At 39.4% G+C, this 24,851-nt stretch overlaps 1 protein-coding gene and 1 long non-coding RNA gene across 6 annotated transcripts in view; one reads left to right on the forward strand and one right to left on the reverse strand.

Annotated features, from left to right (window-relative positions):
* Positions 1-4,692: 4,692 nt before the first annotated feature.
* SUPT3H (SPT3 homolog, SAGA and STAGA complex component) overlaps positions 4,693-24,851 on the reverse strand; it is a 465,528-nt gene continuing 445,369 nt past the window's right edge. For 3 of the 5 annotated variants that reach the window (XM_074947470.1, XM_074947468.1, XM_074947469.1), the window contains one exon: positions 4,693-6,373. In XM_074947470.1, the coding sequence (XP_074803571.1) occupies positions 6,332-6,373 (42 nt within the window). In that variant the 3' untranslated portion in view covers positions 4,693-6,331. The remainder of the gene's footprint in view (positions 6,374-24,851) is intronic. The other 2 variants (XM_074947472.1, XM_074947471.1) reach the window with 1 other exon arrangement.
* On the forward strand, positions 17,735-20,276 carry LOC141983761 (uncharacterized). Its single transcript, XR_012638501.1, has 3 exons — positions 17,735-17,837; positions 18,262-18,326; positions 20,133-20,276. It is a non-coding gene; the product is annotated as an uncharacterized LOC141983761 (long non-coding RNA).

Here is a 24,851-nt window from a genome sequence, read left to right on the forward strand (position 1 = left end):
AACGAAATGTGGAATCTGCTGCAGAATCTAAGTGTTCTTTTAACATAAAATAAGTTCATAACCCCTATAGCTGCAAACAATAGTCATTATCCACAATATGGGACAAAGTGCCAGATGTCACCAATTGGGCTATGGGGCAGCTGTCAAGAGTTGTACAGGTGGAAAACTAAAGGGAGTTAAGTTCAACAGAAGCATTAAGTCACATCCACCAGTGCCCTGAAGGGGACAGGTAAAGAAGAGAAGCACCCTCCTCCCTAGTGCCAAAAAGCTTCAGCATCCTCCATGGTGCCCAAAACCTAAACTAACTTCTGTCCCTTCCTGGATGCCCAAAGCAGCTGGTGAAAACTGGTGCATTGCTTTTGTGTGCTGTCCAGACAAAAATACGTGGCATACTGAAAATTTAGGAGCAGCATAACATTAAAAACATTCCAAAACTGAGATTTGTATTGAGTTTAATATTGAAATACAAGTAGGGTGACCCAAAGAACATTAGACTGATCATGCCTAATTCAATAAAACCTCTATTCACTTGAAGCTGCAGCAAGAAGTGTCCAAGTGGCACTGAATTCAGCCTTTCTGACCTGCATCAACCAGGGTGTCTTGTCCCATATTCAGAGGACCCTACTAATGGAATTCATGCTCTAAATGGGCCTTGTTTCTGATGTGTATGTGGTAGCCTTACAGTTGCTGTTTGTCCTGCAGAGCAATTTTATATTTTTACTCACCTGTGTTCAACACACAGCTGCCGTCATTTGATTCAGGGTTTTGACGAAATCATATCAGCACATGAAATGTAACAGTCTTGATGGGTTTTTATTTTGCAGATTAATTAAAAACTTATGGAAACGAGGGTTAATAACAAACTCAGATAATTATACACTCCCTCCCGCCACTTTCATTTCCTGCCTGATGTGTTGGGTGCTGCTGTGTGATGGTGAACAGCAATCGCGTTTCACCTCAGAAGTGGCTGCATTTCATAAGCAGATGAAGTGAGTCCTGTATAAAGTTCATGTTAATTTAAGTTTGCAAAGTGATTTAGAAATCTTTGAGAATTTACTTCTGTTATTAAAGTTCGGCTTGTGCTTTACTGCTTTTGCTGAATCGGGGCTTTAGTCCTGATTTGCAACACCTTTGTTGTTACAGTCCCAGGGTTCTCTCTAGCAAAGATTGTCAGATTCAGTTGAACTACACAAAGCTACTTGGTTATTTTGCAATGTGAACATAGGAATAGGGTGAAACCACCAAACACATTTATATTTGTAAACTCATCTGCCTGTGGACTCACCCAGGTTTTCATTTCTTAGCCCATTTTCTGCCCTGTCTAGAACACAGCAGGGTTTTAAAATTGTACTTGTAATACTATTGCCTGCAGTCCGACCCTTGCCAGATCTCATAAACTAGGCATAGGCAGGCTGTGTTCATATTTGGACGAGCAATCTTGGGGAGAACACTCAGGTACTTCAGGAAGTGGTGCTGATTAAATAGTTTGCAATCTTCCCTCAGAGATGGTACAGAGCCAATGCCCCAGCATGATTTCAAGGGACAGAGTATTGCAGGAGCTGCCATCTTTTAGATGATGTGTAATGCCTCTGTCTTTACAAGATGTGATTATTACAGAGCCCATGGCATTTATCAGGAGAGTAAGGGTTTTACCTACTGTGTCCTGGATAATTTCTAAACTGAGTAATTATATTCCTTCTACCCAATTCCCCTTGAAGTTCCAGCTGGATACTGTATTTGCCACCTCCTGTCCTAAACCATTGGGTTGAGTTGTGCACTGTTAGACAGTTGTAGTATTTCAACTACATGGACAGGAAGGATGACCCAGAGGTCAGGGCTCTAGCCTGGGATGTAGAAGATCCAGGTTCAATTCCTTGCTTCACCCCTGACTTCCTCTATTAGCCTGGGCAAGTAATGTGGGGCCAGATTTTTACATTTATTTAGTTGCCTAAAGATGCAGCTAGACACCTAGTGGGATTTTCAAAAATGCCTGGGTGCTTAACTCCCATTGATTTCAGCGGGGAAAGGCTCCAATAGTTGGGAGCTGCAAGAACCTTTCCCCACTGCAGGGAAAGGCTCTGGCAGCGGGTGGTTGCAGGGAAAGGCTCCGGCAGCAGGGAGCTCCTATTTACAGAGAGTCTTTTCCCACTACCACCCCCTGCCAGAGACTTTCACTGCCACATGTAGCTACACACCACTTTTCACTGCTGCATGTAGCTAAATGTACTCTACATGCCACCATCAGTGTAGACAAGGCCTACGGTTGCCAGAACACATTTTCATCCAGTCAGTGAGAAAGTCTGGATGAGCATCTGGATGAAAAGTGTGATAGATACGCAAGATTATCATCAGTATAAAGGTTTTCTGCCAGTACTTCTGTCCAATAGGAATTAAGATGAATTATCAATAAATACGGACAAAAGCTATGAAATGAAAAATAAAACTGTATTATTATAATCTCAGCTCTTGATTTTCCCTATTTATCTTTCTGGTCCTGTTCACCTCCTAATCCATTTTGTTTAGTAAAAATGGTGAATAAATGTCTGGGGCTTGATTACTGAGAAAGGCTATTACTGTATTGGCTCCGAGTGCTCTTTAGGGAGTTAAAATGGTTCCTAACAAAGTATGAAGGTTTCTTTCAAATTTGCAGGCATCTGCCTTTATAAAGTTTGTTTCACTTGCCAAGATTTCAATTATTTATGAAAAAGTTAAAGTACCTTATTCTTGCTCCTCCACAGTGGATGGCATTTTCTTTAAAACAATGTCATTGTCTTGAGCACAATAAATAAAGAGTTGCATTAGAAGATTCAGTTTTTAAAATATATATATAGTGGCATCTGGCCTCATTTAAACCATCAAATTTACATTCAATTCCTTCGGGGATGGTTTCATTGCTTAATGCTGGCTTGGTGCCCTTTGAATGAAGCCCAGGATTTAATGCATGCCACCGCGTTTCACTAGCTGTATTGCTGTTCAGTACAGATGTACAGTAGGGGTACAAAAAAGCCTAAACCTTGGACTCCAAAACAAGAAGATTCACTTATGCAACTGTAATAGAATAGGCTTCAGCTAGGGGGTAGACCCAAGACATATGTCATTCTCTATTTATTCTTTATTTGTAGAAGTGTTTATGAAACATTCTGTGTGAGCTAGACAGGAAGTTATAAAATATTTTATGAGATCTGCACATGACTGATGGCAGAATGTCAATACAACAGTAAGGTCCTATTTAAATTCAAAGAGTGCTGGAAAATAATTGTTTGCAGAGTGATCGTCGTTTGATCAGTGGTACTGAATTTGAAAGGCATTACTTGTGTCCAATCCTGCAAAGTGCTAAGCATCTCCTGAGAAGTTCGGCGCATCATCTGTCAGCTCACACTGACTTCAGTGAGAGCTACAGAAAGAAGAGTGACAAGTGACAATTCATACTGTATGTGGAGACCAGATGATCGCTAATTAGAAATGCACTTTGCATTTAAATAGCTTTTTCCAGCTAAAGATTTCAAACTGATTTACAAATATGTTCATAACTTTTCCTGTTTCACAGGTAAGTAGACTGAGGTACGGAAAGATTAGGTGACTCAGGCACACTGCAAGTCAGAAATAGAGCTATGAGTAAACCCATTGTTTCCTTACTCTCAGCCCTGTTCTCTACTCATTAGATACACTGGGTATAATCCTGGCCCCAGGAAGTCAATGGCAAAACTCCCATAGACAGGCTTTCACCCACTGTCTCCCCCTCGTTTAGGTAATTTATAGCACGACAACTGACCTACAAATACTGATTCTAATATTAAAAAATCTGTGATGAGAATCAACATTATTTACCAATTAAAAGGATGTAAAGCAAAGCTGTTAATATATGGCATTTAAGTTGATCCTACGTTAGTAATTTTCATAAGTGATTCAAAATCATACCATATGTTACCTTCTTAATTTTTGTTTTAATGCTCATCTTTTTTCCAGGCTGCATATATTCGAGTGCTGTTACAGAAAACTGCATCAGTGACACTCACTCACTATTGCCCTCATTTATGTTAGGGAAGGAATCAGAGAAAGGACTGCGTAGCAACAAGAAAAAAAAATAAAAAATGAATATTCCCCAATTATGTGACTATCTAGCCTAGTCCAAGATAGGGAGACATAACCTACCTTGTTTTATTCTAAATTCAGCTCGCTGGCTTCTGCAGAGAAGTGAAAGGTTATTATATGGGTTTACTGGGAAAACCCAGATTTTATAAATAATTGCCTGTCAAACTGTTCAAGATAGACAAACATACAGCAGACCAACAAAAACATGATCTGTCATATTTCTGAGAGAAATGTATGTTGAGTCTTCATTCTCTGGGACTTTACGTAGACCAGTAAAAACTAAGCGCCAGTATTTTTCCTTCTTATGCATATTTTAAAATGTAAAATGTGGGAGAGAGACAGCTAAGGAAGGAATTTGGATTCCAGAACCCAGCGCCTGAAATGGTTTCTTCTGTCTATATGCCTGAAGATCGAAACCAAATACAATAAATGCTGGTGTCCTTTTAAAAAGTCTGGATGTTTACAGCAAGCATATAATTTTCCATGATTAGGGACGCCAAGAAAAATAAGAACGATGATAAAAAGAAAAGTTTAATCATACATTTCAACAAGCACAGATGGAACATCAGAAAACTTTTTTCTTTTTTAATATACTGTATTGTACACATTATTTTTAGTCCTTTACATTCAGATTAATTCCAGAAGGACTGGCATGCAGCAGGTAAAAAAGGAGGCAGTTTATGGATAGCAGGAATATTGGATGCACTGTGATTACATTTACAATGCTTCACAATTTTTTGATCACAAGGAAGAGACACATGTTTTTAGTTTAATTTTTTTTCACGAGTGGGTCCAGGTACTGCCCAATGAAAACATTTATAAAGTATAAGACTGTATCAGAAGAGTGGCAGGAGCTGAAACCTCACATACTAAGCTGAAAGGAGGAGACTGCTTACACTATATAGAAGTAATGCAGACAGTTGATCTCCTAGGTCTCCTGAGCGATCTGTCTTTCTTAAAGGTTTACTTTAGTCTTTAAGGCCCTGACTCTGCTTTGGGATACACTAGCACTGACTTCTGTCCCAGTGGGATGCCATAGGGGCACAGCAGCAGATTCTGACGCAGAATCTCGGCCTAAGCCTTTTGGTCTCCTCAAGCGTGACCTTGGTTACTTCTAGATGTGTATACTTTCCATGGGAAAAAATGAATGGGCTTGTGAGGATATCAAAGACTGGAAGCACAGAGAAGGGAAAAGGGGTAAAGGGAGAGCCAGAGTTTGGAGAAACAAAACAAAACCCCAAAACAAACAAAAAGAAAAAAACAAAGCGGAGCAACAGAAATTAAAAATAAATAAGGGCCTGGATTTTCTCCCATTAACATCAACAGGATCCGGTCCACGCAGCAGAGCACTTAAGCAGGGCTGTACCTTTAAGTACTTGAGTAGTCCCATTGAAGTCAACAGAACAATATGCTTAAAGTTACACACATTTAAGTACCTTGTGAACTGGGGCCAAAAGGCCAGATCCAATGATCAAATAAAGTCAATAGAAAGACTCCCACTGACTTCAGGAGAGAGAAGAGGATAAGAAAAGAGATTTCAATATTAAGAATTTACAGATTTCAGTATAGATGCTCCTTTGGACTCTAAAAATATTAATATTTAACTGAAACAAGAAGACCTGAAGTCATTTACCTGAAGTTTTCCTATCTGAAAAGCCTTCTTATCTGAACTTAGCTCATCTCCCCTCCTATGCATCATCCTCACTGAAAAATCCCTTGTTTGGCTAGACAGGGTATTATTCTGTTAGCATTGTCTAAGAAATTGATTTGAGAGGAATTAAATGCAAAACAATGCAGTTTTACTTTTGAAAAAACAAGGAAAGCATAAATAATCATCCAAATCCTTGGCCTCTTTTTGCCTCAAACCTGCTTTACAAAACAACACATCTATTAAAACATACAGACAAAAATAAAAAATGACACTGCACTTTAGATATGGGGGCTGACAGCAGTAAGCCCACTGCAAATTTCAAAATTGTGTGATCTGCATTCTTGTCCACCTACACACTATCCCAAACATCCTGCCATTAATTAGCTTAACATTCCAGCTAGTAAACAAGAATAACGATTGAGGGGGCTGGAAAAAGAGACAGAGTCAGCCAGTAGATAGTCACAACAAACCAGCCCACTCACTGGTACACAGACACATTAGAGCTTGTATTTTTTTTCTTCCATGGAGGGGAAAAGAAAATCACCTTAATATAACACTGTCTTTCCTGTCACTGCAGCCACATCCATATTAGCAGGCTAGAAAAGTCATCCCATTTCTGCAGTAGGCACTCTGTCAAAGAAAGAGAAAATCTGTAATGAATTATCACATCAACACAAACAAGGGAAGGAGGCAGAGCAAGGCAAGGCTTTCTTCCTGTTTTGTAGACTATTCTGACTGCAATCTAATAGTGTGCTTAATCTGAACATTTCTGGTCGGGAAGCAATGAGCAACCACTCTGTCTATTAAAAAATCAGTGTGGTTAACAAGTGGTTAGTGATTCTATTTCAAGACAGCAACAGATACGCAAAAAGATGACATTATTTTGTTAATTGCCTACAAAATATGTGGGGACAAAAAATATACTATTATGCTGAATCTGCTTGTCCTTTATAACCATGTGTTCTCTATTCACATCGCTCAAGAATCACTTCTAACCTAAAAATCTTAATAGTCTATAAATTACTGACTCATTACAGCTTTTCCAGATTTAATGTATAGTCTGGGCCAAAAGCTATATAAACAGGCACTAGTATATCCTCCCAAAACCAAATTAAACTTAAAGGAGTTCTGTGCAGTACAGAAAACTATGATCTCCCATATAGTGTAGCCTAGGATCAAGTCTTTCCACTGATAAAGAAATGGGAGGGTTAAACAGTAGTTGAGAAAGAGAATTTTAATAAGATACAGTGCTATATCTTACTAATATATCCTCCATATACTTTAAACATCTCCTCCTGAATTAATGCAGGAAGTTGTGCCTCCTTTACACAAAAACTGGACACCACAAGTTTTAAGGGGATATTGTCAAGTTAAAATGCATATTGTTGAAAAATATTTCTTTGTGATACTAATAACATCTTCAAATGAAAGAATTTTAAATGACTTTCCCCATGTATACTGTTGGTTTACTTTCCGTTTGTCACTCAGCTTGAAAAATGAAAACAGATTAGTCTGTTTCACTCTGCTTATACTCTAGTTCTTAGTCAGGTTCACTTTCTGCCTCTTATGTAGAGCCACATAGGAACTGTCATATATGATCAGCCCATCTAGTGCAACATCCTATCTCTGGCAGTGGTTATTATCAGCTGCCTCACAAGAAAGGCTAAAATGACCATAGCGGATAATTATGCATAACAAGCATAACGCTCCAATGTGTGTGAGGAGTATGAGCAGACACTGTTGAGGAATATATTTATCTCCATACAGAACTTTTTTCTCCACTGAAGTTTTTTAAAAATGCTAGAAACATTTTTATTTTTCTTAGTTTGGAAAACTTGGGACAGATTCTAATCTCAGTTCACAAAACCTAAATATGGGGCCTATCATTGTAAATAGATGTCTCTTTAGTTGTACCTATCCATTACCACCTTTGTGTTTCTCTGGGTGTTTATATATAAACTCTGAATTTATTTCCTAACTAATATGAGCGTAATCAATTTTTCCTCTTTGGAACTGGATACTGAATAATGGTGTTAAATGAGTACAGGGGTTAGTCTCAAGTAACTTTTTGATGTAAATTATATGTATATTGAATTGTAAGTGAACAGACTTAAAAACACCAATCAATTTCTATAAAGAGACGTTTTCAGACAACTGAATATGCAAACAGAAAACATACCAGCTATTTACCGTAGCACCCTCTATCATACAAGTCATACTACAATATATAGATTGAACAGTATTAAAATAAAAGAGAAGAACATTAGTCAAGAGGATACACAGCTAGGCATCTGACAAGACAATACCAGCACAAAACAAAAGACTATCAAAAACCCAATACCCAAACATGAACTATACAAAAATAGGCCAGACAATAACTTTAATAAAAGGATACAATATATTCCCACAACCACAAGCATAAACTCCCAAGGAGTTTGGATCTACAGCTTGCCCAAACCATTATGGCTGGCATTTTGAAGTCCATGCAAAAATAATGCTTTAGCTCCTTCACCTCAGTATTTTACAGAGTTTATAACCACAGTGACAACCTTTAACACATAAATATAATATTTAAGGCTACTGTGGAGTTTACATTGAGATAAATGAATCTGAGACTAATGTTGGATTCACATTAAAGATAAATGGTTATATTCTGTCCTGTTGGGGAAAGGATTTTTGGCTGAAAGGCAGACTCAGGCTTGGCTTCGATCACCTGGGAAATAATCAAGCTTAAAGTTTTCCAACATAGGCAACATTATATGGTTCCCTATACCCCTGAAGAGGTCATTTTAGAAGCAAGTTTCAGAGCAGGGAGGACATCATCTTCACAAAGCAGGACACTCCACTAGATTATATTTAGCAATATATTATAGTTAGTGTCTGCTAGAGCTAGGGCTGCAAATAAGTTTCCTACTTAACTCCGTTTTCACTCATGCCTCCTTAGGCTGAAATTTTCCATTCTTTAATCTCTGCCTGAAGCTGAAGTTTCCCGGAAAGTCTGAACAAAATTCCTTCAGCTGTTTTGGAGTTCAGAGAGAATGAAAACAAAACACTTCTCCCTTCCAGTGCCTGCCAAAGTGATTTTCATCTATGCACATTTTATTGAATAACTTATTTATAAATGAGTGACACTCATCTGCAGTGGTCTCACAGTAATTTACCTAAACACGGGCTGTACCTCAACCTCATTCTAAAGGGAATGTTTTCGGAATGGGTCCTTTATAGCAGCAGGGAGCTTGAATCACCCGGTTCCAGAGGAAAAGAGCACTTCTACCTAGTTCTGATATATCAGGACATCAGATCTAAACACTGTTATGCATAGGAAAGCTATTTTACAGGTATCAAATAGTCTGACTAATACATTTTAATCTCTAAGGTCTATGACAGTTGGATTCACAGTATTGAAAGCCATGGCTCTCCAGGCCAAGATAGGTGAAAAACAATGTCAACAGGTGTTTTCCAATTCTTTATTACAATTCTAAAAACATTTTCTCTTTTTTTTAAACAGGAGACCAACTATGGTGTGGCATAAAATAAAGGGTTTGGCCAGATTCTTATGTACACCAAGGCTACCTTATATCACTCTGGCAGCATACAGCGGTCTTGGTGTAAACGAAGATCTAGCCCTTTTTCTTCACTTGTTTGAGATGACTTGTAGAGCCAGTCCCTGGCTTCCCACTTCTAAGTAACATGGCAACCCCAAACTCATGCCAATGAGACCTTTATACCACACTATAGCCTCATGTATCCTCCCTACATGTATCTTTCTTTCTTTCAAAAGATTCACATCATCAATCTCTCAGGAAGAGTTACAGCCCTTAACTTATTTAAGCAGATTTATACTTAATAGCAAAAATGTTGATAGCAAAAATGTCCTTCTCTAGAACTCCTACTGTTACTCCATAAATGTAAGTCATCTAGCAAATTGAGTTTTTATAAACAGTATGAAATCACTGGCGTTAACTCTATGTGTTGTCAGGAGGAGAAAGGAAAGATCACTGTTGTGCTCTCTCTCAGTCATGTGCAGCAACTCCATTCCTTTCCCTTTGTTTGGATGAGAGGGGGCAGAACTGTTTGTCTAGCTAGAAAATGGAAGCTGCACACCATTATGATGCAGATTTAGAAACCAAGCCCGAGAAACAGGTATTCACCAAATGACTTCTTGAATGCTACAAAAAGGGCCTCTAGTCTTTTTGCCTTACGCATGTTTTTCTTATTCACATTAGCGAGAGATGTGCAAAGAAACAAAGGGAAGAACACCACTCCCATCCCATAATAAGGGCCCAGGGTCATTCAGAATGGAACACAACTTACCGTACATCCAACGGCCATCGCAATGTCACTTTATTGAATGGGCATCACTGGGTTTTTCAACACAGACATACTGAAGCAGTGAGTCACAGAGGAGAGCCTGAACCAAACCCAAGAATTTGAATACTCCTGAATTTGTAAGAACTTCAGATCAGAATCCTAACACTGCTGGATAGACCCAGCTCTAGTTAACTTCTATTATTGCATGAATTATTTCACTGCTGTAACATGATGCGAGAGAGACTGATACTGGGCTGAGAAAGAAACAGATGTGCCATGATTTTTGAATTGGTTGGCTTGCGTTAGATCTTTCACTGGGTAAAAACTGAAACATTTATGAGTAGCACACCCCCAGTGTACATCCCAAGTGCTAAGGTATACTGGGCCAAATTCTCGACTGGTGTAACTCTGCAGTTCCATTCACTTCAGTGGAGATGCACCAATTTATACCTGCAGAGAACCTGGTGCATTGTGTCACTGAAAAATTGTATATCTCTGAATTAAGGGCCCTTTCTATCCAAGTTGGGCAATAACTTTTTCAAAACTAGAAGGCTTGCTTTCTTGTTGTCCTTGTGTATGTGTGGGGGCAACTGATTTGATTACAAAGCATAAAGCGAATGGCAGACAGACACCAAAATCAAAGCGAAAGCCTTGGCTGAACTTCATTAGCAAGCACAAATAAATATAGGCTCCATATCTTGTTTGTGACATACCATGGGCCTTTCCTCCTTTTAATAATTTTGCTTTAACCTCTGATATTTGCATACATGTAAACTGAGCCACATGAGGTTAATTTATCTCTGATATGGGACTTGTGTGGAAAACTTTTTCATTAAATATTTCTCCTGCTGCATTTTTACAGCTTTACTGTGAAAAACAGGGAGGATTATAGCTCAGACAGTGGAAGCCTCTATTTGAGAACAGTGGAGGGAGCCCTGTCCTCTAAGTAAGAGACATTCTTGGATCAGATACTGGCTGGCAGGATGGAAAAAAGGATGTATCATTAACTTTCATTCCATTCCAAATAACCTGGAACCCATAAAACACAAAGATACCCGAATTTTAAATATGCTCTTTCCCCCCATTTCTTCTTTCCATTTTATTTGTGGAATGTTAACTTTGAAACTTCATAAGTCCCCAAATATCAAACAAGTCATTTTGGACAGATTCATAACTCTTTGAACATAGAAATGTCTACATTAAAAAAAACCAGTGATTAAAAGGTTACTCTTCTAATTTCTCCAGCCTGCTTCATCAAACCACATACAAAGAAGTGTCAGGTTATTTAGGGATTATAATAAAAATTAACTTAAGGGGCTAAGTATAAACAGCATTGTAGAGAAAAGAAAATCCATGTGCCATTTAGAATTAGTTGCTTCTGTTTAGGTCCAACTTAACCTATGTGGATATGAACTATCCTTACGAACAATACATATAGATACAAAAGTATAATACTGTATTCCTCTTTAATATAGGACAATAGCAATTAAAGCTCTACTTCAACTACCCCATGTTAAATCAGCAGCCATAGCACAGATGTTTATTATTATTCCAAGTATGTGTGTGTATTATTTATATAAGTGCCTAGTATATACTGTTGGCATTATACAAAAAATGAACAATAAATACCACATATGTATCCATGTGTGGCAATGCTGAGCCATCCAAATTCTGCTCTCTGCTGCATTCATGCATCCTTACTGATTTAATTTACGTTAGCATTGGATCGACAGTGCTGGAAAGTGTAGTATTGATCCACAAAATAGTGAGCTCATCAGAAGTGACCCACATATATGCTTCAACCTAGTCCTAGTCACATCTAGGGGTAGGCAAAAACTTCAGGATTTGTGCCTATTTTTTCCTTGACTGTTGAGACTGCTAATAAGCGTCACAACAGTGGCTTCTGTGATGTGGACATTTGCCCGCTAGGAATTGGACCGAAAACACCAGCACATTTTAGTAAGACAACCACAAGCAAACACTGATAAAAGTGCAGCCTCGAAAAACCACCCTTCAACAATCTGTAACAAAAAGCTTTTAACTGAAGTCAGTTCTGGGATTCCGCTTACTATCTACTGCCAATGGTATCAACTTTTTAATAGTCACACAGAACAGGGCTGCTGTATCTAGATGCACGTGTACCCTACCCAAGTCTGTTAAAGAAAACAGCCTACACCCCAAATTCAAAGTAACTTAAAAAAACACCTTGTTTTCTGTTGCTGAGAACAACAATTATAAAAAGCATTTTATTTTATTTTTAAACTAGAGACAAACAATGGTGTGGCAGAAAATAAAGGGTTTGGCCAGATTCTTATTTACACCAGGGCTACTTGTTTACACAAGGCTGCTGCTGAGAATAACAAAAAATCCCCAATAACAGTCTCTGTTCAGATATAGGACATATGAAAAACAAGGACCAAATTCTGATCTCAGTTACCCATTGATGTTGCACACGCAAAACAGTTGACTTTGGCTTGTGTACTGTCATTCAGCTAATTTTACCAGCTTGGAACACAGCAGGTAACGATCAAATGCTGTTTTCAGGGCTGTGCTGATATCCTCATAATGAAGGAAATTAAAGCAAAGGTATGATGGGTTTCTGCTGTAGTAAAAACTGGGGTCAGGGAGTAGGGGATCAATGTTTGCAAAAAGAAAAAGAACAAGACTGGCAGGGAGAGAAACATCATTTTAAGTTTCTCAGAGGGTACTGTAAACAATGGAGAGTGAAGGAAAAAATTGAACTATAAAGCAAAATTTGGCAGCATAGTAAATTGCAAAACAGACCTACTTTTCCAAAGTCCTTTCCATCATTGCCACCAATTTTAATAGACTTATTTGTCTGAGAAAGAGAAATTCTTTTGCATTGTTAAAGAAAATGAGACATTGCTTAGTATACTGAAAAGAAAAAAAAAAATCCTGCTCTGACTCTTATTTCATGTAGCCCAAAAACTTTCCCCAGCACAGTCTTCTTCGGGGTGAGGTATTAGGAATCCCCCAGGATTCAGAGTGGCTGGTGAGTTGCTTTACCACCGCTTCTCTACCCAAACCAGTACAGGAGCAGATCCAATGGGCCCACCCACTGCCTCAAAATCTCCGTCCACAATAGCACACAAGGATCCCCACATGGAGCTTCACCCCACTGTATAAGAACATAAGAAACGGCCATACTGGGTCAGACCAATGGTCCATCTAACCCAGTATCCTGTCTTCTGACAGTGGCCTGTGCCACATGCTTCAGAGGGAATGAACAGAATAGGCAATCATCGAGTGATCCATCCCCTGTTGTCTACTCCTAGCCTCTGGTATGAAAGTGATATGCACCCCTGAGTGGGCTATCAAGAGCTTGGCCTATCCAACACGTTAGAACTGCAATAGGGACACTCTGTATCCATAAGGGTGTGGGGCGGAATTTTGCCCCTTAACAATTTTACCTATTTATATCAAACTGGGTAGATAAAGAGTGCTGGAGTGATATGCTGAAGGGTCCTCTTTTGATATTTCTCAATTTGTTGGATTTAACTGTACTGCAACCATAACATATGTGTGGGAAGTTTATTAGATCCAAGAACAAGGTTAAAGTCTTGAGACACCTGGGGAGGAGAACTTTAATGTATGGTTGGAGTCTGAAAACTACCGTTTATAACTCAGAGCACTGTTAGAGATTTAGTCACAGAACTCCCATGTGAAAATGTACCGCAAACTTTTGGACCTCCTTGGACTTGCGACACAGATTAATTCTACATGAAATGGCCTGACTGGACTCCTCTTCAAGGACAGATACTTTTGGCCTTTCAAGGTTTCATTTTAGTTGCTGAAGGGGCTCAGGCTGTTACTTTGGCCAGCACAGAAAATAGTTTAATTTCTCTAGATGTCATTATGCCTCACAATCCCTGCTTGCGTACTGAAAACAATTTTCTTGGTAGCGAGACAGTGTGGTCCCGTGACTTGAACACAGGGGTACGAGCCAGGAAGTGCTGGGCTCCAATCCCAGCTCTGACACTTACTTGTTGTGTGGCCTCAGACAAACCACTTAACTCTTCTTTGTTTCTATTCCCCCCGTCTTTGAAATGGGAATACTACCATTCACCAACCCCAGTTCTGAGGACTGATTGATTACAGAGCTAATGTTTGCACAGCACTGAAAATACAGCATGCTATATAATTATTATTTTTATTAGATTATTTCTTCCCAGCAGTTCTTAAGTCTAAAATATTACATTTACAGAGGCAGATGTTGAAATCAGCATTAGAGGAATGGAACTTTGTTTGAAATGAAATTAACTGGTTTAGGAAAAACAATAGCTTATAAAAGGCCTTTACCTTTACTCAATCATTTCTTGGGATTTGATTAACTCCTTTTTAAATGTTAAACTGAAACACAATATCCACAGACATCTTGCACCATATTTCTTCCTCCCTCCCCTCCCCCCGAAATGTATTCTATGAATGGTGCATTCAATATATGTAATTTTGTATTCTTTCTTTTATGCGATGAATCATTTCAGCTGGGAAAATAAGACCCTGTCCAATAGCAGAGTGCAGAAAGTTGTTCTGCAAACAGAGAAATTTTCTCAGGCTCCAAGGCCGTTGCTGGTAGAAGCATTTGGGTGCGGCCAGTTCTATTACTGGTCAGCACTCATTACTGACTGATGCACTCTGTTTCCAGTGGGGTTCTTGTTCACCATAGCAGTGGGAGGTAAGAGGAGTTAAGGTAATGCATCAGTGGTTGCCAGTGGAGGAGATGGGAAGAAAAAAAGCAAAAGAAATATACTATTTCAATCAAAGTCAGAAATTTGTAGAAGTGGTTTTGGTCTCAAATATAAAAAAAATATTTATCCAAGAAACTCCTACTCGGGTGCGAACATCCTACTTCGAGTGGGATTTTATTTGGCAAAGTGCTGTGAAAGAGTGGAAGCTAATACAGAGCATGTCTATAAACAAATATATTTATTTAGTACAGATTGACACATTCACTAGAGTATTTCAATGATTACACGTGTAAAACTATTTCCTATAGTGGTTTCCTTTTGTGATTCCACTAATTTATTCAATTCCACCCAATTTTCATGCATTGAATGTTATGAGCTATTTCAGCCACCCAGACTGAAATGTGCATTTGGAGACTACATGCCTGTTTTTACATTTAATCATCGACACATAATTATTTGGTAATATTAGGATTTGAACTCCAATGGAAGCCAACCAACATTTTAATAGATTAAAAAAATCATACAGAATGAATTCTGCCCTGAGGAGAAGAATTAAGAGCCAAATCCTAAACACCTTTACTCAGGTTTTATTCACCCCTCTCAGGCAAAACTTGCATAGACTGCAGTTAGACTGATTAAAAACAGAGGAACATACATTCTGCAATCCTTGCTCAGGAAAAACTCCCTTTGACATTAACAGGAAGGAATTTTACCAGTCTAAAGACTGTGGTATTTGGTCCTGAGTAAGATTTAAGGATTAGTTTCTAAAATGGAACCAAATCTATCTTTCATAAGTATTTCTATACCACCGATTGCTGTAGACTAAGCACTGATGTAATTTATCCTGTAATACTAATCTTTTACCAGAAGTATACATTACTTTGTGACATTTCTAACAATTTAATTTGAGATGGACTGAAACTTAAACATGACACCTGACTCTGCCTGAACTTTGGGAGAGTTTGGATCCGGTTCTGAATTTTCGTTGTCGTTGCTTTGTAATAGGCCAGAACTGGAACACCACATCCAAATATCTGCAGCCTTTACAGCTAAGGCCCATTTCTAAATTAAACTCTAATCAGGCTTATTCCACACCAGTGGTTCCCCAACTTGTTCTGCCACTTGTGCAAGGAAAGCCCGTGGCGGCCGGGCCGGTTTGTTTACCTGCCGCGTCCGCACGTTCGGCTGATCGCGGCTCCCAGTGGCCATGGTTCACTGATCCAGGCAAACGGAAGCTGCTGGAAGCGGTGCGGGCCGAGGGACGTACTGGCTGCCGCTACTAGAATTATTTGATCTTCAGTTATACTGGGCACTTCTGATTAAGTGCTGAGGGTTACTTTTTATGTGCTATATGCTCAGCACTTTACCTACTGTGTGCACAACACAATATACCAATTAAAACTGTGAAGGCTGACAATTAAACACTAGTGGGACATCAACTCACCTATTCTGCAAGCTTTGCTTCCGATCGTTGACAACCATAACACAATCTCTCTCCCTTAAACAACCACCCAAATTAATTTAGCCTTGCTCAAGTATCTTTTCTGTTGACACACCAGACTAGAGAGTATTACATGTCAAAGTAATGAAAAGTATATAGTTGTGCAAACTAAGCACTGGATCATGGGATAAAAATAGCCTAAAACATAGATAAATTAGCATACTGTAAAATGTATGGAAAGAGAAGACCACCTCAATAATAAAAATGATCAGCTTGTCCACAAACACTGACTGATCCACTGAGTGGGCCTTTGTGATAATGTCCCATGCTTTTCACCATCTCCTACCAGTATACAATTAAGATCTTAGTACCAAGATATGCTCAAGAAACACCTGCATCTATTTTGTTAAGGACCAGATTTTGGATTGCTCTTTTCCAGTTGTGCAAGTCAGGGAGGGCAAAAGGAGTATTTTCCCATTTCCACCTCTCATGATGTGGATCACAGCTATAGTCTCCATGCTCCCTGAGGTACAGTGACTGCCCCCTGCAACTATCCCTGGGTTTGCAAGCCATCCCCAAAGGGCAAGTGTGATGGCTTTGCTGCACAAGGCAGCATCAACAGAACCACACAGAGATACAAAAGAATCTTTGTTGTACCCAATCCAAAGAGGAAGACTTTAAAAAAAAAAAAAAGACTCCGAAGACTTCTTAGGTATAACTACACCTCTCAGAATCCAGGACAGTCAGTCACTCATGGATGAAAGGGAGGAAGGGTGATGGGCTCTCATGTGAGGAAGGCTAGGCTCCTTCTATCTTCATGAGGGACCATCCCCATTCATAAACTGGTGAAGTTGCCTGAGAAGATGGGGGGAAATGCCATCCAAGTCCCTCTGATGTCTGGTTGAAGTTATCCATAAACTTTCCAAGTGTCTACCTGTCTTTCTACCATTTCTAATTTGTCCATCATTTTTGCAACATATCTCAGTTGTTCTGCTGAGCTAATGATCCACCATTCACTTCAACATCCCTCTCCTATTTACAGTATTTGCTATGTTAGTCATCACTTTACTGCACCGTCTTTTGAAGTGTCTGGGACTGGCCAATGTCAGGGACAGGGTAATGGACTATATGGACCCATTAGTTTGATCCATCATGGCAAAATTATGCTCTTAAAGAAAACTAGCCATTTTATATTTCCTTTGTATACAGCAAAAATCCATACGTTTAAATCTACAACTAGTATTTGTCTAGCAACAAACTGGCTGGGCTGTGAGATTCCCCTGGCTGACTGCCATTGTTCAATCATTTAAATATAGGCTTATGAATGAGGAGAGATGGATTACCCGCTCATAACTCCATCAAGGGCTTGTAGTGATATCACAACTCATTTTTAAAAATCATATATTGAAAAATATTTAAATCCTGTAGGAAAGATTTTTTTAAAATAAGTACTTCTTTGATGTAAGAACATTTTGATTTGTGTGCATGCTGACACCAGAACAGCTCGATTACTTTGTGTGCTCATTTATCATGAGTGCAAAGTTGATCTCATTAGGATGTGGGATTATTGCAGCAAGTATCTTTCACATACACTAATTACACTGACAGCAATTACTTCATTTCAGATTTTTGGGTAAGCAAAAACAGTAAGCAAATATTGTAAGTATGATCACTTATTTTGGTCTCAATAAAGAACACTTAATTAAGTTGAATCCCAAAAGGTAAGTTTTATTTAATTAAAAAAAAAGGGGGGGAGAGCTATTTCTTGAGCCACATTGAACGTTTTACTTTCACAGTAAAGCATACAGGGACCTTGTGGATCCAGGCTTGGGGCAAAGAAAGGGTGTGGTGCTTAAATTGCATTATTCCCTGTGATGGTGCAGTTCCCTTTTCCCTTGCTTTTTTTCACTGCACAATGGCTTGTGGTAAGACTGGAGTGTCAAGTCCAGGCTTTCAGCCCTACAGTAGCTCTGGATTTCCTGGCTTTTGTGGGTTTAAATCAGACCCTTAACATTACTTATATGCATTTGTTTTGGGTAATTGACATTAATTTTCAGGTTGCATCACTGGCATCAATCAGCAAGCTTCTCCAAGGACTGGAGTTAAGGGGCCACAATAAAGGGTAAGACATTGTTTCTTTTGTTTTATTTTTGGAAACATTTTAACTACCATATACTTTTCCACTTGCTGTTATATTCATTTTGCATAATGCAGTATAAAATGTTAGCGTCTGTCTTACTGAAAAGATTATTTTGGCATTTCTGCAAACGACCTGGATCTGGAGTCTGGTGATAATCAACATCTCTGCAAAGTCAGGTTGATACACTGGACCTACATAACGCTAAAACAGCAGAACATTGCTTTTCAGGGAGATACATTGCCAGCTACAGATGTTTTCCATATGGAACGTGGAAAGTCACAGACCCCCACTCATCAGTGTTCTCACCTCGTAGAACACATCCACAGACAACACTGCTGTAAGTGACATTCAGCAGCAGCCTCCATTACCATGTAGTGTGGAGGAACAAGTACATTTTCATTGCCAAAGGTAGGAAAATGCACTAGTGCAGTCTCTGTATTGTGACAATTCTGACATTTTCAACCTCCTATTTTGCTCGTGTACCGCATACCTATTCAAGTGATGGGTCAAGAGAAGCCAACGTGACCTTCTGAGGCTAAAATGTCAAAATCATCTTACTCTGAAGATGGGTTAACTGTTGCAGGAGATCACGTCAAGGTTTGAATGTTGAAAAATCGCAGCTGGTGTTCAACAAGAGCCCTACAAAAAATCCTCATGGATATGGAGCAGAATCTGTATGAATTACTGAGTCTGCAGTGAGGAGGACCTAAGGGAATTCAATAAGGCTAGTCCTATTTAACCAGCAAAATAGTGCTAAGTCAGATGTGAAAGCCTACCTGAGGTCCTCCATAACACATATATTTTGGGGTAGGGAGCAGTCCATGGTTACACCCAGACTTCATGTCATCAGGGCCAATGCATACTGCATATACAATTAAAATATACTTTGATACAGAGCCAGAACTTCAAAAGAGCGCAGAGTTTTATTTTCAAGTGCTCAATATCGACAACTGGGGCAAGATTTTCAAAAGAGCTCAGCTCCCACTTAGGCACCAAAATAAGAACCAGATTTTCAAAATTTGCTCAGCACCCAAAGCTCCCATTTGTAATACACGTGGCCAGATTTTCAAGAGCACAGTGTCCAAAGTGCACCCAATGTGCTGCACTCTTCTGCAAATCTGACCACTTATTTTAGAGCCTAAATGGGAGCTGAGCTCTTCTGAAAATCTGGCCCTGAATGTGGATGCTGAATGCTTTTGAAAATTCTGCCTATAGCATATCCATTTTGGGTCTGTATGTCCATAACTACACAAAAATATACTATTGTCTTGGCTCAGAGGAAAGAAAATTAATCAACACCAAAAATACTTCAAGTAAAAATAGTTTATTGATGTAAGCCTTCTGCTTCAGTCAATACTGCAGAATCTGAGAAACTATTTGTAGCCTGAGGCAATATTGTACTATTAGTGTCCTCCAGGCTAGGCAATAATTCTAAAGCCATACATATTTAGTAATGTATAAACTTTACCATGTAATAATTGGCACCATTTCTATAAAATTTAAAACTATGCTGGAGATTCTTATAGCAGACTAGAGGTTTGAGCCATGCTACTCTCAAATGGGAACTGTGTGGTTAAATTCCCTAAGTCGGCTTTGAAATTCTGAAACAATATCTCCTTTCAATTTTATTCTGCCTTCTTTCCCTTTTCTTTTCACCTTTTTCTTCTATATCTTGTACTTTTTCACAGGTCTATCATTTCATATCTGTTTGCACCCCTTAGACTGATTTTCTAGAATATGTAAAACACTCAACTTAACTGAAATCTTCTCTAACTCATTTTTCTTCAGGATATTTTCTTTTCTTATTCAGCTGAAAAGGAAAAATCGATGACCACACGCGCAAATATCTTTAATTCAACACTGCTGCCAGCCTTGTTGTACGGCAGTGAAATGTGCACTGATGAAGAAAGAAGAGCAGTGGCTGTCAGTAGCTGAAAGGGCAATGGAACGAGCTATGTTGGGAATCTCCCTTCTGGATCGCATCCCAAATAAAATGATCAGAGAACGCAGCGGTGTGAAAGATATTGTCGTGGAAAGCAGACATAATAAGATACGATGGGCAGGCCACACAGCATGGCTCACAGACAACAGGTGGACCGCAATCATAGCTGAGAGGTACTCACAAGAACAGAAAAGACCGGCCGGCCTCCAAGAATATGGGAGTGAGCTGTAGCTCACGAAAGCTTATGCTCAAATAAATTTGTTAGTCTCTAAGATGCCACAAGTACTCCTTTTCTTTTTGCGAATACAGACTAACACGGCTGCTACTCTGAAATCTGTATTGTGTCTCAGTGAGTCATCACTTTCTCCTGCTTCTCCCAGGTCTCCTCTCCTGTAGTTCCTGGATCTTACTGGCACCACCCAAGAGTGGGGCCACACTGTGACTGGATCCTAGACCAGTGCTTCTCAAGCTATCTGATGTGGGGGACCTGCAATTTTTTTTTCCAATGTGCGCGCAGACCGGCAGCCGATGGCTTGCGGACCAACACCAACACCACTTTGAGTAGTACTGTCCTTGACAACACCTGCTTTATCCTCTCCTGCAGGCAGTTCTAGTTCTACTGCAGTCCCATATTGCTAGATTTGCGGAAAACTGGACGTATTGCTTATCATGTGGAGCAGGAGGGTTATGGCAGCAGAAAAAGCAGCAGTGAGAATGGAGGAGAGTTTAACCATCTAGTAAAGGGTCAGGATGATTATAAAAGGAACATTTTTGGAGGGGGCGGCTAGATATTTCTCATGGGGGAACTGGACACAGTTTAGAAGCAGAGGAGTAGGGGCACTTCTGATGGGGAATTGGTGAGTTTTGCAACCTGGAGCAGGTCACATTGCTCGTGGAGAGCCAGCAGCCAGGGAGGGTATTGGTAGCTGGGGTGCAAGTTTTTCTAGGGTTGCTGACACATAGAAGCAGCCAGTCCTCTCCTTCTCCCTGTGCTCTGAGGATGGGATCTCTGGAACACTTGAGGTTGGCTCATTAGTTTTCTCCTTCTTGTGCTACAGGGATGGGGTTCCATAGCAGAGAGTCCCCGCAAAGCACAAGGGAGTTGCACACTCCCCCCATATAGAGGTTCAGGCTTAGAACCCAAACATCAGTGGAGAATGCAGTTTTTTTATTGGGCCCTTTGCTTAAGGAGAAAAAACAGTGGGGAAAAAAAAGACACACACACCTGATGCCCAAGGAAAGCATGTTTGTGCCTAATCCACTGCAGCAACTGGTCAATAACAGTTCATATTCCTGAAAATATTGCCCTCGTAAATGCTTCTGAAGTCAGTGAAAAATTGGGATTTCTCCCTGCTCTGGAACTAGACTAATTCACAAACTGCACTTTATAGCAAGTTTCTATTTGTTTTTCATGAATCAGTATTAGCTGGTTGTCTGCAGCATTTCCCTTTTCCTTTGTCTTCAGCCCTCATGGGTATGAGTCAATGAGCACTGTGTAATTAACTCTTATGGAGCTCTTTGAAAATGAAAAGATGTCACATACCAGGGTATTCTCTCTGGGTGAAATTCACCCCTCCAAATAGGGTTTAAGTGGTGCAAACCCTTCTACTGGCTGTCTGCCCAGGGGTGAATTTCACCCACTGGGCAATCAGTTTTAAGTGGCTCCTCAACCACACCATTTTATTTAGTGCTCATAAGAGGTGCCAGACTGACAAAGAACTGAGTCCTTTTTTTTATCCCCACAGAACAATCAGTACAAACTTCCCCATGCTCCCCCAGTGAAGTGTCTCAGTCTCAATGGGAAAGGAGGAGAAAGTATTCCAGTCTCCATTACCGATTCAATCATTGGCCTCTCTGCTGAAACTACCTACCAGGATGCCAAATGGGGTGCTGGTTTTGTGTTGTGGATATTTTTCAGCAAAGCATTAGACTGAGATAACCAATTCATTCCTCATAGGCCACTCTTCTGTCTCTACTGACTTAGGCTGGATTTGAACAGGCAAACAGATGAGAAAGGCTCCCTTGTCCATTACCCAATACAGCTCTGAGAATTTGTTTCCCAGATACCATGCAACTTGCTCAGAACAGGTTTGTCAAGTAACATTCGCTATAAACAAATGATATCAATATTCCTTATCATATGCCACCTATTCATTTTTTTTTTCAAAGTGCCACATAATGATTTCCTTAACAGGGCCCTCAGTTAAAGCACATCAGATTTTATAGGTCAGAGAGAGAGAGATCAGTTGCAAAGTCAACCAATAATTGAAATAAAATATCCAGTAAAAGACGTATTATTTACAATAAACAAAAATAATTAGATATTCAGATACAATTTATTGCTACAATAGCCTAAATTAGAAAACTACTTTAAGTGATCATCTTCTAGATGAAAGGAGTATGCATAGTAACCAGCTTTGTGCAAAATATGTGTTAAAGTAATGTACAATTAATTCATGGCTTTCTAAAAAGTTCAGACAGTTCAGTATAAATCCAAATGTTCCTTAGTAAAAGTAGCATTTTTTTGTTTTGGTTTGTTTGTTTTCCCACTGTCTACATAAAAACTGTCTAAGCCGGATGCTCCAACTAAATACATGGAAATAAAATTTTGTATAATTAGAAGGCTTCACTCACTCTTGTTTTACACCTGGGTAACCCCATAACTGATATGGAGCTACTTTTGATTTACTTATGAAAACGGGGGGAGGACGATGGCTTCAAATTCAAACACTGACGGAATGCATTTACAACATGGAGATGTTCTAAAAATTGCAAGTTGAATAGTCTTTCATAGTAAGCATTCCTTCCTGGGTGCATGAACATTAGGTATTTTAGGTTAAGAACATACTATCATTTAAGTATGCTTTGAGCTGTGGTAAAAAATACATATATTTTTCACATGGCGACCATCTTTAGCAAGCAACCTTTATCTTTCCAGTTCTCATGTATGTTCCACACATTTACTATCAAGATTAGAGCTGCATGAAGTTTTCCCAATTTCCAAGGAATTTTGTTGTTGTTGAAAATTTGATTAAAAATATCCCCCCAAAACAAACAGGATAATGGGTCAGTTTCATTACTGGTTTCCTGCCAATGCCTTTTCAATATGTTGTAGAAGCTGAGGAAGAATGAAGCCATATCTTCAGAATTGGTTTTAATTTATACAGCATTCAGTGATAGTCATATCCTTGAAGTTTCCTTAAAACAATGGTAAATGGAGTGTTTCATTCACAGAAGTTAAAATGGGAGGTATAATTCCAAATTGGACCACTGAATGAAGCTGTTCATTGTGGCTCCCATCGCCAGCAGATCAGCTGCACCACTCTAGGAAGCAGAAGAGTGGGTGTGAGCACAAAAGCTGAAGGAGAATTCACAGTGGGATTTAACACTGAGGGAAGTGAGAAGAAAGGGACTGAAGATGTAAGCAGATTAATGGGCCCTTCAGACAGGGTACTTTCCCCCTTTATAGGGCAAACTGTTGGACAATCAGAGCAGCTCAGTCCATAGGGTTTTCAGGGCAAAAAAGGTTCATAAGAGCTCTGTAACAAAAGGAGAGGCCTGCCATGGGAGAAGCTACCATACAACTGTTTCAATCTTATTGCAGTAAAATTCTGTTCAGCCTCTCCCATGAGTGTTTTTGTGCTAGAATATTCCTCCCAACTCTCCCTTCCATTTAGAGTGCAACAAAAAAGCCCATCAAAAATCATTCACAAAAGGAGAGAAAAATTGCCCCTACAAGTATGTCCACCCAACTCCTCAGCTTCTTTCTAATCCTATCAGATCAACACCTCTTTTAGCCTTTCCGTTTGTTATGCTATTGGTCCCCCCTTCTTGAACTTTCACTTGAAAAAGGAAGACCCCCAAATCTTATCAAATTTTGTAAATCTCCCACCTCTGACCCAAACTCTTCTGAACTTTGAAAAGGTGTGGTTACTTTTTTCAATTAATTTTCATTTTTGTGTGTGTCTGCCTGGGAGCAAGAGTGAAAGTGCTGAAATATTATGAGAAAGGCTATTCTCAGGGGATTTTTGCCCTATCAGAAGCAAATCCCATCACAAATACCAAAATTTGTTCTCAAAGGATACACAGTTCAATTCTGCAGATCCAAAAGTTTCAGGTAAGCTCCAGTGATAGCGAGCTTATCCAAATCAAACTGATGAACCTTTTGGGGTTGCCCATTACTAGACTAGGAGCAAGCTTGGAAATGAAACTTGAAACAAGATACATTTAATCCTATTTTGGGTTTTGGACCCATGGGAAAATCAACTGATAGATGAATGAACGTTTTGCCAAATTTACTTGCTGTCATTGGGTTCCTGACACAACTAAGTGGGAGCTAAATTCCAAATGAAATGGGAACTCTGCAATTTTGAAGATCTCCCATGACTATCTGAAGGCAGTTGGCCTTTGAAATATCAGTCAAGTGTTGCTGCTAGAACTATTCTGCAGGTGCTAGCTTTCTGTTCGAGGCATTCACAGCCCTGCAGTAGCATAGATGGGTGCCCAGAGAACTCATTTTTACCATATTTCTCCGCTCTCCTTTTTTAATTTAATGTTGTACCGTC

This window comes from Natator depressus, chromosome 3, assembly GCF_965152275.1.
Source record: "Natator depressus isolate rNatDep1 chromosome 3, rNatDep2.hap1, whole genome shotgun sequence".
NCBI lineage: Eukaryota > Metazoa > Chordata > Testudines > Cheloniidae > Natator > Natator depressus.